The sequence below is a fragment of the Hippoglossus hippoglossus genome, chromosome 7, assembly GCF_009819705.1.
Source record: "Hippoglossus hippoglossus isolate fHipHip1 chromosome 7, fHipHip1.pri, whole genome shotgun sequence".
Lineage (NCBI taxonomy): Eukaryota > Metazoa > Chordata > Actinopteri > Pleuronectiformes > Pleuronectidae > Hippoglossus > Hippoglossus hippoglossus.
This window is the reverse complement of record NC_047157.1, coordinates 19,826,416-19,844,513: the sequence shown is the minus strand read 5'-3', so window position 1 is coordinate 19,844,513 and position 18,098 is coordinate 19,826,416. Positions and strand designations below refer to the sequence as shown.

Genomic DNA, 18,098 nt, shown 5'->3' with positions numbered 1-18,098 from the left:
GACACATAATTAAACTTGGAGAATGGTGGTTATGAAATAATTCATCAAACCATATTGCATTTACATATGGAATCTAATAAAGCTTTGAGATATCAGATATTAGGAGATGTAAAGTTCAAAGCTCCTCAGACCAGATGTGTCTAACCACAGAGGAGATTAAGGAGCTGCCGAGGCTTGTTCCCTTTGCCTCCTGGCTGCGATTAAGCCTTGTGTCATCAGTGCACGCTCTGCAGGGACATCTCGTATTAACGATACATCGGTGTACCGAGGCAGAGGGATCTACTGTTCCGGGGCCTCACTGGGATAAATATACTAGGGGGGGAACACAACCTTTATCACCTCACATGATTCCCTTGCAGCCTGACACCCCGTCGGTTTATTTAGTCAGGTGCCTGCTGCTACATGGTTATAAATTCTCAGCTAGTGATCGGATGATTGACAGAGGAATAGCGGGGGATTTTCGTAAGCGGAGGACGTGTGTTTTATGTAGGTGGACCTGGCAGGACATACGATGAGATGAGACTGGACTGGACAGATTTGAGGCAGGTTGGGTTCAAACTGAGACCAGGGAGAAAGCTGAATCTACATGTGCTCTTAAATGTCAGGCCTGATTCTACACACACCGACTCTGAGCAAAGCCAAACCCAAAACCACTGCAGAATTTAATGAGCCACATTAAATCACAGATTCTCTTTATAAGTCTTAATGGCTGTTCAAAAATATTCAAAACATAAACTGCATTAGTGTGTTGAAATTTGCTGGCAGGGTCCACATTCCTGATCATTAATTACATGGAGCATCAGGTAAAGAATCTAATTGCATTCAAATTACACCCCTGTCAATTCAGTGCCACGAGTGCAGGCGTGCACCTGTTAGAGGAAAATGCATCATTCCACATGTTCTGATTGAGGGAAGAGAGAGAAAAGGAAAATGAACTGAAACGTGAATTCAAAGAAATCCGAGCCTGAGTCGGGCTTAACCTTGAGGGCTCCTTCAGGCCAAAGTGAGGAATCAGGCTGAGGATCAAACAGTTATCAAAACAAAACATCATATTAAATGGTTTCTGCTATTGAACAATAGTATTGGGAATTATTCTGTGGGAAAAAAAACACATAAAAAACAATATTTTTTGAAGAGTATGACCAAAGGCTTCTCAGCAGATAAAAGCTACGTGTGAAGTCTGTTGCATTTCAACTGTACAAATGACTGGGCTCTTTGTGTATTTCAATTAGAGACCAATTAAAAATGATCAATTCATTGAATGTTTTGCTAAATCTGACACTGGTTGCTACAGAGCTGATGGTGATATTATAGTTTCCTTCACACACAATCCACAGTCACAAGCATCCCACATTGAGTTTATATGTGTGTACATTTGAAAACCTGCAATCAAATATGAAAACATGCTAAAACACTTCTGTGTCTGTCATCATCTCAGGCCTTTTTGGGGGGTTTTATACAAAACTTTTCTGCATTGAGTAAAAGCACACATTTCAGTGGCCCCCTTATTTTTCGAAAAAAAGAAACACATTTCATTCCTTATTTGTTTGAGTAGATTAAATGTTGGGGGTCTTTGCTGATTGCAGTTAAGCAGGATACATTTCTTATGCGATATATGATCTGTTTCGTAGACATAGGGTCTATTGTCTTGTCCAGTTCTGTAGCAAATAGGTACCATATTGGTGCTATGTCCAGTGGCCTTTCCAGGAAACTGAGTTAGGTTGTGTACCTCCTTCCAGATGTGTTGTGGTTTTCTAGATTCCCAGATTCAACATTCTCAGGCCTTTTTTTTTTTTTGGAAGGTGAAATCTGTTTTATAAGACTCTTCCAGACACATTCACCCTGGTGTATGTAACCAGTGTGTGATGTTGATGCAGTGTGATCCCTGTCAAAAGAGATGCAGACTCCCAGTAGGAACAGACAGGGCCTGGACTGACCCCTGCTCCGAGCACATTCCAGCCCAGCCCCTCTGTGGAGATATTATGGGTTTCAGAGGGCGATATTTTGGCTACACCTCTGAGATGTCTGTGATCATTTCCCCTTGAGTTGGTGATGAGGATCATCAACAATCAAGTCTGCGTGTTTTGATCCGAGAGTCGTCTGGGTTCTGCTAATTGCAGAGGGGCTAAGGCCACTCGAGGGTCATCTCAAAATGATAGGGAGGGCAGCAGAGAAGTACTCCAGTAAATGAGGTGTGCCTACCCTGACTGTGCCATTAATTAAAATGTTGACAACGAGTGAGTGGAGCACCGTCTCTCCAGCGCTGCAGGTTTTTCCTTTTGACACCCAGATGTAACCTTTGACCTCCCAGCACACGAGCAGACACCTGTCCCAACAGACCCAGTAAATGAGGTCACATGTGCAGGTGTGTGTGTGTGTGTGTGTGTGTGTGTGTGTGTGTGTGTGTGTGTGTGTGTGTGTGTGTGTGTGTGTGTGTGTGTGTGTGTGTGTGTGTGTGTGTGTGTGTGTGTGTGTGTGTGTGACTTTTCTGTAAGAACCAGTTTGAATTGAAATGTTCCGAATGAGCATATTTTTGGGAAACAGGTCAATTTAATCTTATCCTCATTTCAAGTTTCAAGGATGTGAAATATATTTATCTTTAGACTTTATTCTCTAAATAAGGTTTCAACTACAGTAACATTAAATATAAGATTGTTAAATACATTTACAAATTTAAGGTTGTAAACGCAAAGTGTTTGAGTTGCAGGGATGCAATAGGATCAAAAGTAATTAAATCTATCTAAGAGGTCCCCACAAGAATAGTAGTAGGAAAGTTTACTAGTGTTAGTGCATATGTGCGTGCCTGCCTGCAAGTCAAATGTGCTGACACTGTCGGATGCACTGACGTGTTATGATTTGTCAGTAGCACTTCCAGCGATGTGGGTATGCGTCGCTGTCATAACAACCGACCTCAGGAGCCAATGAGGAATGACGACACAAGCTGAGATCACTGAGGGAGTGAAATGTGATTCGCTGTTTTCGCCGTGCGTTCGGGGGGAATGTGTCAGGCAGCTTGAGTGACAGGTGAGACCCACAGCTCTCCCTTGAACTGGTCCTAATACAATGACTGGCTTCAGTGGAGCAAGACCAGATAAACAGTTCCAGTCGGGGAACGTTACAGATACTGAATGGAAGTTTGGATGTAATTGTAGAGTTACTGACATCCACCCAGCTCTGTGTTATCCCAGAATCAGAGCGGGGTCCTGCTGTCTCCATGGTGATAGTGTGATGGTCCCTGAGCTACGGCGAGACGGCAATGGAGTCATTTAAAATGAGAAGTGTGCTGCATAATAATATTTGTGAAAATTAGCCTCATGAATACATGAAAACTAAACTATGCAGCAGGGATGTTTCTACCCTCAAAAAATGATATTGTCAAGACGTGGCAGACTTGTGGATTCTTATGATCTGTGATGGTGATTTGTCAGAGGATGTGTAGTAATCAAAATAATGGTTGCTTTCATTTACATGAAAGGTTTTACATTACAAACTGCAACATATCATTGGCTCATATGGCTGCTTTTATGGACCACATTTATAAAGTGGATTCAAAACACTCTACACTACAAGTTATATTCACACACATAATAATACAGTTCAGTGTCTCGCCCTAGGAGTCGGTCGCTTCGACATTTAGACTGGAGGAGCCAGGAATCGAACCATCAACCGTATGGTCAGTGGACAACCACCTCTACCACAGCCTGAGCCACAGCTGCCTGAAGGTTAAGGTGGCTATTCTCTTTTTCTGTTCTCTTATGTTTGTATGCAGGATCACTCCTAAAGATATCGTTGGAATCGTTAAAATCAGTTTTCAATGTCAATGTCATAGAACAAGGTCATTGCTTTAAACAATGTATGTGTGTGTGATTTGTCCCTGCTTGTATCTATGTTTAAAACTTTCTTTTTACCTCATCGCTGCCCATGTTGACTAGAAATCATTGACAAAAGAGATATTGTATCTCAGTGGAACCTTCCTGATAAAATTAAGGAAAAATTAAATAAATAAAACAAGACCTTTAAACAAACGCTGATGTGTAATCTTGTTTGAGCTTCACTTTGAATATTTTGTAACATGTGTATTACAGGTTTTGAAATTACATTTTTGCTGCAGTTGTGTAGTTTAGACTTTTTAAACCAATATCGCTGTTCCCAGTTGGAAAAAGATTCTCGTGAGGTACAGCTCACTAGCCTAATATTTAGTTCACTGTGCTTTCTGATTTGAGTTCTGGTTTCACACTCTGCTCATGACTGAGATGTATTGTACATGTCAGGATTTGTTTTAACAGTAATAAATCTTTAATTTGCGTGCTCTGGCTGCTGTCCACCTGATCACTCACCTGCTTGAAAGCATGTCAGGTTACCACGACAACGTGTTTGTGTCAGCTATCATCTCGCCAGTCCTAGCTGAAGCGTAGCTGCATATTTTAAATATAAATTATGTACATGACAATCTCTTATTTCTTCTGTCTTGTCATTTTGACAATGTAGATGATGTAAAAAAAATCAAGAAAAAAGAGTTGCCATACTCGGACTTGTTCGTGAATCATAATTCAGACACATGTTTGTATTACTTACCTAACAGAGACAGAGTAGAACTCGGGCAGGAGAGTACATGTCACATCTCCAATAAGGACCTTCACTGCTCCAGCCCTCCGGCCCAGGTTCCTCCCTTCTATCGTCAGCATGGTGCCTCCTTCCACAGGACCCTTCAGAGGGGAGATCTGACAGAGACACAGTCAAGTAATGAGCACGAGAAGGAAAAGATCTCAAAAGTAGATTACCTCCCTAAAACATCCTACTAATGATGCCAATGAACATGACAGAGAATTAAGGGATTGGCGATGCTTTCTCTGATGCTGACATGGAGCGGGGCACACAGAGAGAGATAAGGACAAGTGTTCTCCGGCTGAAGACTGAGATCTAATTGAATAGACACACGTTTTACGTATATACACACATAATGTAGAGTCTTAACCATGTCAGTCTGAGACTCTTCAGCCTCTAATCCTCCACGGCACATGCAAATAAAGAGCGGCCTAAGAGCCCTCTTCACACCCCACAAGAGACGGGCAGAGTGAGAGAGTGACGGCTGGAGAGGCGAGGTGGAGAGCACAGCGGTAAGGTGGATGAGTGCGGAGGCAATTTAGGGAACTGAGTGCCAAGAGCAGAGCGAATGCTGATGGCGGTGGAGAGAGAGCAAGGCGAATTAATGCAGTTTCATTCCCTTTCATCTGTTTTCCTGTGTCTGCCTCGTTGAATTCCTCAGTCCTATTTCTGTTGTTGTTTAGAGGCGTACTCTCACGCACCATTTCAGCCCTCGTCTTTGGTCTCTTAACTTTCCATTCAGACGCCGCGGAGAGAAAAGGAGAGGACTGTCACCTCTTCAATCACCACGGAAACACAGCTTCGAAGATAGCATCTCCGGCGCCCAGACAGAAGCTATCCGCCGTCATCTTGCCACTGTAGCATAGCAAGTCCAACGTGCTTTTTCCTGAATGACCCCCTGGCTGAGCCGAGGTCACTGTGACCCCCTCAGTGTTATTATCCTGGCTCTGGCTCTATCAGAGACCGAGCCTGAGAATGAAAACAGCTCTTCTGTTTGGTCTAGGAGAGAGGACAAGGTTTGGCTCTGCATCCAGATAACCTGAAGCCCGTCAGAGTGACAGTGCAGATATATACACAATCTATTTCCCAGCTAAAAGTGGAGGTGGTTAAATAGAGCAAGAGTGTATTATGTTTAATATCGTGTGAAAACAAACTGTTGGAAACTGACTCATTACTTAAAGTATTTCCTTGGGATCTACCCCACAGGAAATGATGTCAATGTTTTTGTGGTTATGTTAAGAATTTGGATAGTGTGGCCAACCAGTGCCTGCTTAAAGTGCACTGTACTACTCCAAAACCACATGCACACCTTCTCTCATTCACATGTAAATACATGGATGTGTGAGCATGTATGAACACATTCAAGCTCCCACCCTCTCTACAGAGCTCAGCAATAAGCAGAGTTATTTATTATCACTATGCGTCTTATAGCACCTTGTGTGTCTCTGTGGTGCCATTGAGCATCGACATCTACATCAGCCGGCATGCTGTTCATTTACACCTCTTACAAGTCTGAGAGTCTTGATTTACAGCACAAACTCTGCCAGGCCTGCAGGGAGATCACAGGGTGTGAATGTGCCTCTGTAAAAAAAATCCACTAGGGATGTGAGCGGTGCTATTGAAATGCATTCAAGGACTAAATTATTCTATATTCTTGTATGTAAAAATTAAAAATACCCCAGATATGTAGGTCTAATCTGCATGGGATAAACTACCTCACTGATAAACTCCATATGTTTTTTTTTTCTTCTTTTTGTTGTGAGCAGATCGCTTTGAGGTCGGAGCTTTCATCTTCCTCGCCTCACTCCAGTTCCTTAGCATCACACTAATCAAGGAGGACGTGAGGACAAAAACAGGAAAAGGCTTCTCACTATACTGTACTTCGCCACCCTCTCTCTGTCCGACTAGCTCTCCATCCTCTCGCCCAGACCACTCATGTCTCACCCACATCCCTTTGTCTTTTTTCCTTTCATGTCATGGATTAACTTTGCCCGGTACTTCTGGTTTTGGATGCTGAGGTATAATCAATGTTTCTTTTCAAACAGTTGACAAGCAAACACATATAACATGGGAATATAGAGCTGACAGAGATAATAAAACCTTTATTTGTATATTTATATATTATATATATTAATATATATAAACTCCTCCTCCATATTTCTAACATTACAGAGCTTGTATCTTAAACGTAGAGAGTTTGTTTGACAAAGCAGAGCCAGGAAACAATACTTCATTATCTAAACTATACACACAGTCACCAGGACTATAAAACAAAGAACCGCTGCGGAGTGTGTGTGAATGTTTAGGGAGAGCGGGCTTGCACTCAGGCTATAACCCCTGTGGATTCTCTGGGAAAACATGGCTGCCAAAGCATTGCATCACACACCCAACAGAACCACAGCCCCACTATCCTTTCTGCAACTCATTCTCCTGAGAGAACCAGTGGGAGTGGGAGTGAGTTGGAGAGAAGGGGGGAGACAGAGGGGGAGGGAGAGAGAGAGAGAGAGAGAGAGAGAGAGAGAGAGAGAGAGAGAGAGAGAAAATTGCAATAGTCTGCCCACGCATACGGCATCTCAGCCCATCTAACTTCAGTCACGTAAGAAGTTAGACTCTCATAGAGCATCCTGTTAGTCACAGTGTGCTGACAGCTACAAAGAATGAGGGATAATCGTGAATGCTTCAATATGGCCTGTTTGTGTGATAGATTGTGGGCCTGTTTGTGTGTGTGTGTGTGTCAGAGTGTTTGTGTGTGTGTGTGTGCGTCAGAGTGTTTGTGTGCCCGTCCGCTTTGTTCTGCTTGCTTATTCTCGTGGGCTGACCAGGTTTTATCTACAGGATGTTGAGGCCAACTGGGTCTCATGTGAGCCGTGATTCCCGTGACCGCCTACCGTGGCTCCGCTGGTATAAAGTTCGGTAGCAGGGAAAAAAAAGCCAACTCCGGTAATCGCGACAACCGTTTTCGACATGACCGCAGTCAGATCATGTGAAAGATAAACACCCTTTAATTCTCTTTACCAGTCTGGTTTAGCTCTTCTTGTGACCACATATCTAAAATCCCTCATGGTTCTTATTTGCTTTCATTTAGTTTCTGTGGTTTTCTACACAGAAAACCCGACACATATAGCTTTCATAGCCAAATCCAAACACTTTAAACACATACTGTAGTTACATGGGACAGAAGGTGTTTCCCATGCTGTCCTGAGTGGTTGCAGATCAACTGGGCTGCATCCCCAGAGGCGCAGGGCTAAGTGGGTGTTAGTGTTATTACTGAGTGAACTGCTTTAATGAGACTATTCAAACATTCTCCTCAGCAGCTGACACTGGACAGACAGAGCATGGGGGCACCGCATCATGTGAGTGACCCCATGATTCACCATTTTATGGCTTCAAAATTGAGCCTGGAGGCTACAGGAAGGAGGTGTGTGTGCATGTGTGTGTGTGGAGGGGGTTATGAATGCAAGCGTTTGTAGTCCACAATCATGCATGTTTAAGTTTAACCTGTGATCTTACCTTGTGGATCTCAGGAGCCGGGCAGTGATCCCTGATTGGCTGGCAATCATCCCGCGGCCTGCAGCCGTTTTCACACCAGCCACAGAGGTGGCCCTGATCCTCGCGGCCCCAGCACTGGGAGCAGTCTGAACTACCTACTCCACAGTTGTACACCTCCACTAGAAGGAGATGAGAGGTTGAGGAGAGAGAACGAGACAATCGCAGAATTATTGGAATGTGTTTGCCCTGTCTGATGTACTTAAAGTGCAGTAACTAAGAATATTTTGATACGTTTTGCATAAAGAGTCTCATATGAACCACATGGGCTGCCTGCTCTAAATAAACAGCACAAGTATTTGTGCGATGATATATTCATGGCTATAAAAAAACAAGCCAGGAAAAAAGAGACAGCTAGTGGAGGAGAACAAAGCCAGCGAGAAACAGATGATTGTGTACATGTTCCAATGTGCCTCCCAGTGAGAACTCCCATTTGTATCGCTGCGTGTGCATTTGTGTGCATATTGTGTGTGTGTGACAAAGAGTTTGTTGTTTCAGAATTTGATGACTATGCATGTTACGAGGCGACAATCGTGTCCGATAACAGCGCAGAGAGTCTGGCAGCTGCCCAGGGCCGTTGTTCACATGGTAGACACATGGACTGTGAACAGCACATCTGGAACTGGGGAAGGCAAGGGCTGGCTTGGAGCCGCACACTAGACAATGCGCCAAGTTCAACAACACGCACGGCACTTTTCATCATCTCGCTGTTGTCATGGAGCTCAGATTGTATTTGCAACAATACAGATGGACATGGGTTGTAAGACGCATTGATAACACCATAGACTGCGGCTCCCTATGCCCTACAATCATTATATGTAATTAGACGGTAGGAGAATGTGATATTATGGCAAATTACTAGTTGTTGGTAAATTATGTGTTGTAATAGACAAACTACTATTATTGCAAGCGAAAGGCAGTGTAACACTGTTTGTCCCTGTAAGTGATTCTTTATTTTTTTACCAGGTGTAATCAAATCCACCAATCTCATCAGAAAATATCCGTGCACAGGTGAAACGCACTCTGAGAGCGACGGTGGCAGCTTTGTCAGATTTTGTCTTGTTTTTGCGGCTGTCTATAATTACAGCGCGAGTACAAGAGAGCAGAGCGACCAGCTGAGGCGTAACAGGTTGGCAATTGTATTTTTCATCTGCTTTCTTTTACGCGTCTACAAAACCATGGGTGTAATGTTTTACCTTTCATGGGCTGGGGGCTGTCGATGAAAACATCCTCCCCCGGCCTACTGAAGAATCCTCTCCGTCTCAGATTGAGGTGGTAAACCTGACTCCTCTGGTTTGTGGACAGCTACGTGGACAGAAAGAAAAACAACTTACCATCAGGACTTAAACCTCAGAAGCTGATCTTTAGTCAGACTTGGTAAATTCACTCACTAGTTATAAATCATTGTCTATACTTACTGTAACTCCACTGCACTTGACAGTTGAGCTGTTGAGCCATGTGGCCGCATATCGCTGCTCTGTCCCAAAGTCACAGTCCAGCTCCTCCCCCTGCAATGCAAAGCACTTACTTTAAACAAGGTTCAATATTTTAACAATTAAAAGTGAGCAAATTGTGATATTATGCCGTTCTCAGACTGACACCATCACTGCTATAGTCTTCAGAAATTAGAGAACTGTGGACAGCTCGCTTCAGCATTGAAATGTTCTTCCAAACATTGTCTGGTAACAATTTGCACATCTGAAAATGGACCAGGAAACTGAAATAACCCTCAATAATTGTCCCTGCCAGGAAAAGATGCAATCCATCGAAAATTCATATTCATAAACATCTGGACTCCCACACCTCTGCAAAGTCATCTGGGAACCAGAGTAATGAATATGTATTTATTCTTCATAAAATGGGTACTGAGTTTAACTGATAAAAGTACGTCAGGACCATAATGAAAACTTAAGATAGGTTAAAGCACTAAAGGATAAGTACTTAAAGAAGAGGGAATCATTTCCCAGTGAATCCAGCCGGCTTTAATTGGTCCACTTTGATCGCCTTCTCCAGGTCTTGGCTAAATCTTTATGACACAAGAGAACCTTGATTTTTTTTTTAAACTTGCATCTGGCAGGTACTTTTTGTTAAAGAGAAAATACAAAACGACTCCAACATGCGAACACTTTGAAATGTTCTCAGTTCTTATGTTTAGTCTGAGAAGAAAAGACAAATTTCCAAGCATCTGCTGTTTTGTTTTCATTGAACTGTTTATCAATGTTATTTTAAGTTATTTATATTAAGTTTGTAGTTCAATGAAAATAAAATAAAAAATTGTCGTGGGAACCAAACCAAAATTCACCACAGATCCAACAAGCATCTGACTGATGGCACCACTCAATATGACTGAATTCTCTGTTGACTTGTCGAACAACATTGTTTTGTATAAACTTTCACAATAAAGAGGAGTATGAGTGACCAATCACATCCAGGCTGTGTATCACATCTCCTATGTGTGCATGTCTGAGTTTGTATGTGACTCATTGTCTGTCACCATAGCAACACACCAGGAGAGGGCTTGAAAAGGCCAGCGAGGGTTAGGCAAGTGTGACTGACCACACCTGGCAACCAGTCAGCACTGGAATTCTTAGAGGATCCTGCTCGTGTCCTTATCGAGCGATGCAGGATCAGCGTCTGACTCGCTCCGTGTGGATTAAGGATGAGAAAAGGCGTTTAGAAAAACTGATCTGAGAGGACTAGCTGAATTTAAAATGAACACGAGCGAATAAAGCCCCTGCCATGTGTGCTGCCTTAGTCCGACTGCACATTGTACAGTGTGCTGACGAAGACACAACTCAGCTAGTCCCAGTTAGATACCCAAGGCATGGTGGGCTCAGACAGCTGAGCAGTGAGCAACATAAGCATAAAGATACGCTCTCATTTTTCATCTCCATCTCTCAACACTGAGATCACCCAAACTCAAGCATCGCTCATGCTCTGACCCACATCAACGCACACATATGTCCATCTGTGTTTAACTCAGCTTGAAGCGAACACACCACATGTTTCGGTTTTATTCCAATCATTTTCACAACATGCATTTTGGACAAAGTCCAGATCCGACTCCATAGCATGGAGGTTGTCTGTAGTACCTCCAGGATGTTGCTCAGGGATATGATGAAGTCCTGGGCCATTTCTGATGGTGTAGGCGGTACCTCTGAGATGACCAGGCTCGGACAGGAAGCTGCATTCTGTGGTGAGATGGGGTGTAGGGGGCAGGAAGTGACATATAGTAGTTAAAGAAAACAATGGCTCCACTGCACACATCCGCAATCCCAAAATACCTGTCCTGTTTATCTGGAGGAGGAGGAAATGAGAGGGTAAAGTCTCGCTCTGAGGGAAACAACAATAGCTTCAAATAGAAGGACGATGAGGGATTAGAAAAACAGACCCACAGGCCGGACACCCTGATGGACTCAGCAGAGCAGGAAAAGAAAACGTCTCTTCTGCTTATGAACCACATTAAGACCTTCTTTTTCATGTTAAGAAAGAACCTACAGTATATTTTAAATAACCCATGGTGACCTAAAAAGAAAAAGCCTCCTTTGTTTTAATGTGTTAGTATCTCTGTATCTTGGGGTCTGAAACTGCATTCAATGTTATTTCAAAAAGATTGATTGTGATGTCTTGTTTACCGAAACGCACTCTTTTCCCTCTCAGGGGATCTTGTGATGTAAGGCATTAAACACACAAGGCAGTAAAACACTTAAAAAGAAGAAGAAGAACAGTTGACCAGCAGCTGAGCAGAGGGACTGTGATTCACATCATCTCCCCTCTGATTGGGTCCTGTAGTGTGACTGAGCACAGTCAGACTCTCACCCCGAGGGTCACAGTCTGCTGAGAGGATGCCGCCCCTCGCAGGCGGAGGGGGCCTGACAGGGCAATAAAACTCCAGAGGGAACAAGAACAACACGACGGCTGACCTAGTCTTAATGTTTTCAGGGAGAGCTTTAATTGGTTTCAATGAGGCTCCACGAGTTTTGGATGAATTCCTTAGTTTCACAGCCCTTTCATGTGCTCGTGCCAAACCTATTACACAATTTGGTTCGTTTGCTTTCCACTCTTGTGGGGCTTTTCATCGCCAAACATACCTACATAATCCCTTTGTGCAGTCACCTACTTAAAAACAAAGTAATAAATACAGCCACAGCTGAAAATGTAGGTGTAGATTTATCTCTTCGCTGGCAAAAAGCAGTCTTGACTTCTCAGTAAAAATTCTTTTGCAATAACAGGGGCACGGTGAATCTACCCTCCCACATGCTGGGAGACCAAACTAAACTAGCAGACAGAGAAACTTAGGAGGAGGTCGGAGGAACTTTAAATGGAACATTACTCTGTTACGAGTCTGTAAAAACAGAACCACCTGAGATTTTATAGCCGGTTTTAAGATTCATACTTAGTGTAGTTTAGACATTTTACTTCAACAACTGTTCTTGCCTTAACCCGTCTGGACTCGGTTTAATTACAGGACGCTCTGAGACGTTGGACAGCAGAGTCTGGATCATGTCTGAGGATGTGATGACGGATCTGAATATTATTAGATCCTCTGGGCATTTGTTTGGTTGATGGATTAGAAAAAGGGACAATTACTCACCTCCAGCAGGTTGTGCTTTGAGTCATCTTTGGCCGAGACACAGAGGTGGTTCTCCTGGTCCCAGTAACACTTCCACCTTGTGCTCAGGCAGCTCACACATCTGACACAGATGGGACACACACACATGGAAACAGAGTTGAGAAACAAGGATAAAATATTGCCAAATCTGGCAAGCTGGAGCCCCCTGTATCTCGCTCTGATCTATTCCCAGGAAGTAAATATGTGTGTGGCGGACTGTGATGCATTTGGAGTATAACACAGACTGTAGCTGAACTGATTACAGGCATCAAAGATTAGCTTTAATAAAAGGAAGCGATGATTAGTCACAGTAGCAGACACATTCATTCCAGAGTTACAACATAGTCCGGAAGTCAAACAGGGCCAATCTGCTTGAGATGAAACAAAGAACTTCTCTATAGAAACTCAGTCACTCACACTAATACTTGAACAATATGGCCCATACCGTACAGAATGGCGAGGTGGAATAAGGATGCGTCATGCCTGCCTTGAACAGCGCACATAAAAAGGGCTTTGGAGTGGTTAATGATAATGTGTGTGCTGTCTCCTGCATTTCTATCTTAGTGAAATCCTTTTAGAGTCTAACACCGCCTCAGGTGATGACATTTTGACAAGTAGGTCCATCTGCAGTTTAGCACTCCCTTCAATTTATGCTCATTTGTCCAAGACATGTCAACATACAGTATATGGAAATATGTTGAGTGGGAGTGAATTGTGACAAGTCTAAAAGTTTAAAAGGTCTGTGTTTGTGAGGGGAGGACTGTCTCCTTGAGTTCAAAGGAATGTTTGATTGTTTGGACCCAGTTTGATGGTTTGGAGCCAGTTTAAGGTTAAAGGACGAGTCTGGTGATATTGTATATTTTCCTTACTGTCAAAAAATTCCACGCAAAGACCAAAACCAACAAATGATTTGGTCCTACTAACAAATACTGCCTGTGTAATTAAAACCTGACATTTGACGTTTATTTGTCTATGCTGTAGACTTCTTGATGTCCAAAAACTATTACACACATCACTGAGCCACATTATTGCACTGGGAGACATGTGTCTATTTTGTGAGGAACAGGGACAACCTTTATTTTGAATTGAGCCCACGTTCACTCAAACGGCTGCTATAACTTCTCTTATATTAACATTTACTAAAAACTACAGTTCCCGGCTGTGTTAGAAAATTACTTTGGCTCTTTTTTTAATCAAATTTGAATTATGTATAAAGAAGATGATGGGAATGGATCCGAGAGCAAAAGATGATGCGGGGACAGACACACAGGCAGCCGATGTAGAAGTAAAATTACTCTTCATTATGAAGACCAGGCTTACAGGTAGCAGGGCCGCCGGCAGGCAGGAGGGTAAATAGTTTTTTCTGCTTAGGAACGTTCCTAAGTGAGTGAAACGACCCAGAAGTATTTAAGTGGCAGCCATGATAAGGGCTGGTTGAATTCTTTAAATGATGAGGAAAGGGCCTTTAAAGCTTCCTCTCTTATCTCCTTTAGCATCTGATACCCCGGACCAACCTTTATGAAAGCAAAGCAGTTAATGCCTTCCCTGCAATTCCTAGTGGCAGCAACATTTAAAACGATGCACCACTATAGTTGCACTAGGGCAGAGCCACATGAATGTAGAAACAACAGAGCAGCTGTTTTATTCTTGTGACATAATTCAAAACTGATGGAAATCCTCAATCCTCAATTGGCTGAGCTCCAAATCTATAGATTTCTTTTCTCTTTCATATCTGTGCAGTTAGGGGTATTGTTGAAGCTTCAAGAACAAGCATATTTAATTCCTTTTTTTCACAATGTCATCATATTAACAAAGTACTAGACACATAAACGTACTTTCAATGAATCCTCTCCATTGTGGAATGCACCAAAAATACATTTTCTCCACTTGACAACTGTATAAAAGAGGTCAGAAGCACCCATGACAGGAAACTCCATACACTAAGTCTGAGTATAATTCACTTTGCATGGTCCGTTGCTCCGTTCCTTATTTTTATGAGCCTGCAAAGCAACATAGCTGGAAGCAGTGTATTGTTTTTGGCCGTGTGTGTGTGTGTGTGTGTGTGTGTGTGTGTGTGTGTGTGTGTGTGTGTGTGTGTGTGTGTGTGTGTGTGTGTGTGTGTGTGTGTGTGTCTGTGTGTGTGTAACTGAACAACACATGCATGTATTTACTTTTTGAGCAGTGTAGTATAAATAATGTCATTATGACCTATTATTTCAATATAAAAAGTTAGTATTGCCCAATTGTGATATATACAGCATGTAGTGTAAATGTCACCATTCCAATACTTAAGTCCCTAGCTCAGTTCCTTATTTTGATTTAATTTTTCAAATAACAGCTCAACATTTCAATTCTGTTTGGTTTGTTTTTTTTGAAACTATCTATTTTGTTGTTAATTGAAAATATTCTCTCATCGGAACTGAGAATCTGTTGTGGATATGAAACGTTACTTGAACTTTAGGTGTACGGTACTGAGTTTGTCACCGTGCTTGTCTTCCATGTCTTATAAATAAAGATGGTTTAAAAGAAAATCCCAGTGCAAGTCCGGTCAGATGTATTTTGCGACACAGTTATCTTTGTTAAGTCCTTGTAAATTCTCCCTCACATCTTTCCATGACCTCAGGATGTTTTCCATCGAGGTCAAAGAAAAGTGATTTGGAAAAGATTTTCTTTTGCTACTTTTCGACCACAGCCTGGGAAAAAGGAGAAAGTCCAGGAACGTCTGGTGGGCGTGTAGAAGTGTGACGGGAGACCGAAGCAGAAAGACCAACATGAACAGCTATTATAATAATAATAATACATTTTCAGAATACTCAAAGACACTTTACAATGGATGAGATATTAACTCTCACTAAAAAGCCACAGAGATAGTTTTAGTTTCCTAAGATGCTGAAGTGTGTGTGTGTGTGTGTGTGTGTGTGTGTGTGTGTGTGTGTGTGTGTGTGTGTGTGTGTGTGTGTGTGTGTGTGTGTGTGTGTGTGTGTGTGTGTGTGTCCTCACTAAAAGTGGAACACCTCCAATGAGCAGTGTGCATGTGTAAGTGGATTGTGTGTGCCACTGTTTTGCCTCTGGGAAGAGACAGATGTCCCACACTGGGAAGGATATCACCTCCAGTGATAACAGCTCTCTGAGGGGATCTAGATTGGGGAGTACAGTGGGTGTAAGAGCATGCAGTAACGTGATTGAAACGTGTGTGTGTGTGTGTGTGTGTGTGTGTGTGTGTGTGTGTGTGTGTGTGTGTGTGTGTGTGTGTGTGTGTGTGTTCTGATTAAAAGCAGACGGCCCCCTCAAGGCTCTTATCAGCTGCAGCTTTTCTGTTTTCTCTGACTCCCTTTTTGTCTCACCAAAACACCTATACAACACCACACATGAACATGTTCTCACTCTCTCACCCCCCCACCTCCCTCTCTCTCTCTCTGTCACACACACACACACACTCTCTCTGCTTGACCTGACACTGACAGTAAACACCCTATGGCATTGTCCATCTCAAGTCATAATGACCACTCACGCAAACACACACACACACACACACACACACACACACACACACACACACACACACACACACGTGCACTAAATACACAGTCAGGCTCGCACTCTCAGGGCCTCTCAGTGGACACAGCGGTTAAACACACATCCTCAATCACGTCTCTGTCAAAGAGAAATACGTCCAGAAGAAAAGACCAGTTTCAGGGGGGGACCAGCAGAGAAGGACAGGACGAGTGGAGCAAACGGACAGAGACAGGGGAAGATAGAGAGGGAGGGGAAAAAAGAAAAGCGCAGGGAGACATATAAAAAACAAATAAAACGTGTGGCGGAGAGACATAAAGAGTGAGAGGGGAGATTGAGTGGTTTGTCCTACAGGCTGTTTGGTGAGACTGGAATGCTACAGGTCTGGTTGTCATTAACACTTTGCCTGACCACTTTGAAGGGGTCATGGGAGCACTGTCTACAAACACATGCACACACAACCAACAGTCACACAGATTCTCTGAAAAACACACACAACCTGATTCAGCACACGGCTAGAGACTCCTTACAGCTGAAACCTTCCTCTACATTGATAAATCATCGTTCAAACTTCTACCAAAAATAACGTTTTGTCAGATTTACCTCGATAATGATAAATGAAGCGATGACTTTCTTCTTATTACACCCGTGGAGGATATTTCCACTCTAATGTGGGCTTGATTTATTATAGTGGGACGAGTTCAGCATGTGAAAAAACCTAAGTGATGGCTTTTATCCATAAAGCAGAAAACAAAGAGACTCCACTATCTGGTTTCGTTGAGGGGATGTGGCTCATAAGACTTTCTTCAGGGATTATTAAAAAAACAGCTTGAAGTGACTAAAATCAGATAGAGTATAGCAGCGCCGCAGTTTGCAGCCCATTGCTCATCCTGTGAGAATGGCACTTTGCTCATTATCACCTTCAACAAACCACCATCTAATTTCACACTCCCGGACCTCGCCGAGCACCGGGGCCGTGTGCACATATTGGGTGCAGTCTTGCACACATGTACCTGCAACTGCTGTGTTCGCACCTCAACAGCTGAACAAAGGAACACACCCAAACAGTTTCAATCTCATCACACACACATACAAACACTCACACAAACACACACACACACACACACACACACACACACACACACACACACACACACACACACACACACACATATGCTTATGTCCCTCTAAGCCTAAGCCCATCAGATATGGTGGATCCTCTGACACGGTCCAACATGCAGAAGGAAGCCAGCTGGTTCGCCTCCAGACATGAGAAAAGCCTTTTTGTGACCGGGCCATACAAGACGTAGTCCTTCACAAAAGCACACATCAAGATGACCAGCCAGACAAACATATCCAATTTCCTTTGGCTTAATGTTTAGAGCATATCAATCCAAAATGTGATCCTGCGCTGAGAATTCCTGAGCAAACCAAACACACGATAAACCCTCCGAGAGGATGTGTCGCCAGTATTTACCAACGGAGGCCTAAAGAGGAAGCGGGGGGAAAAACACAAGACGAAGACTTTAGGGACAAAGGCCTTCGAGACAAACAGAGTGGAGAAGCTTTGTTGTCGTTCACCTTCCAGTTATATGTGCTCATCTACAATGCCACAGAGATTTAAGATGACATTTGGCTGAAAATTATACCACAGCTTGCTAAAGCCCAATGTTTAGGGACAGCTATAATCTTAGTTTATTGGTATTTAGGTCTCATTAGGGAAGATTTGATCCTGCAAATAAATAGCCAGTGGCTCAATGTCTCGGGTGTGGTTGTATACAATTTGATAGTTTAGTCCAGTGGCTCCTAAACTAGGGGTCAA

The 18,098-nt window shown here is 43.0% G+C and overlaps 1 protein-coding gene across 1 annotated transcript in view; it reads right to left on the bottom strand.

The window, feature by feature from the left end:
• Window positions 1-18,098, bottom strand: part of plxnd1 (plexin D1) — a 64,023-nt gene that overhangs the window by 26,671 nt on the left and 19,254 nt on the right. The window contains exons 8-13 of the mRNA XM_034591561.1: window positions 12,746-12,845; window positions 11,244-11,342; window positions 9,570-9,659; window positions 9,348-9,456; window positions 8,116-8,273; window positions 4,576-4,721 (exon numbers count right to left, since the gene is read on the bottom strand). Coding sequence (XP_034447452.1) covers window positions 4,576-4,721; window positions 8,116-8,273; window positions 9,348-9,456; window positions 9,570-9,659; window positions 11,244-11,342; window positions 12,746-12,845 — 702 coding nt within the window. The remainder of the gene's footprint in view (window positions 1-4,575; window positions 4,722-8,115; window positions 8,274-9,347; window positions 9,457-9,569; window positions 9,660-11,243; window positions 11,343-12,745; window positions 12,846-18,098) is intronic.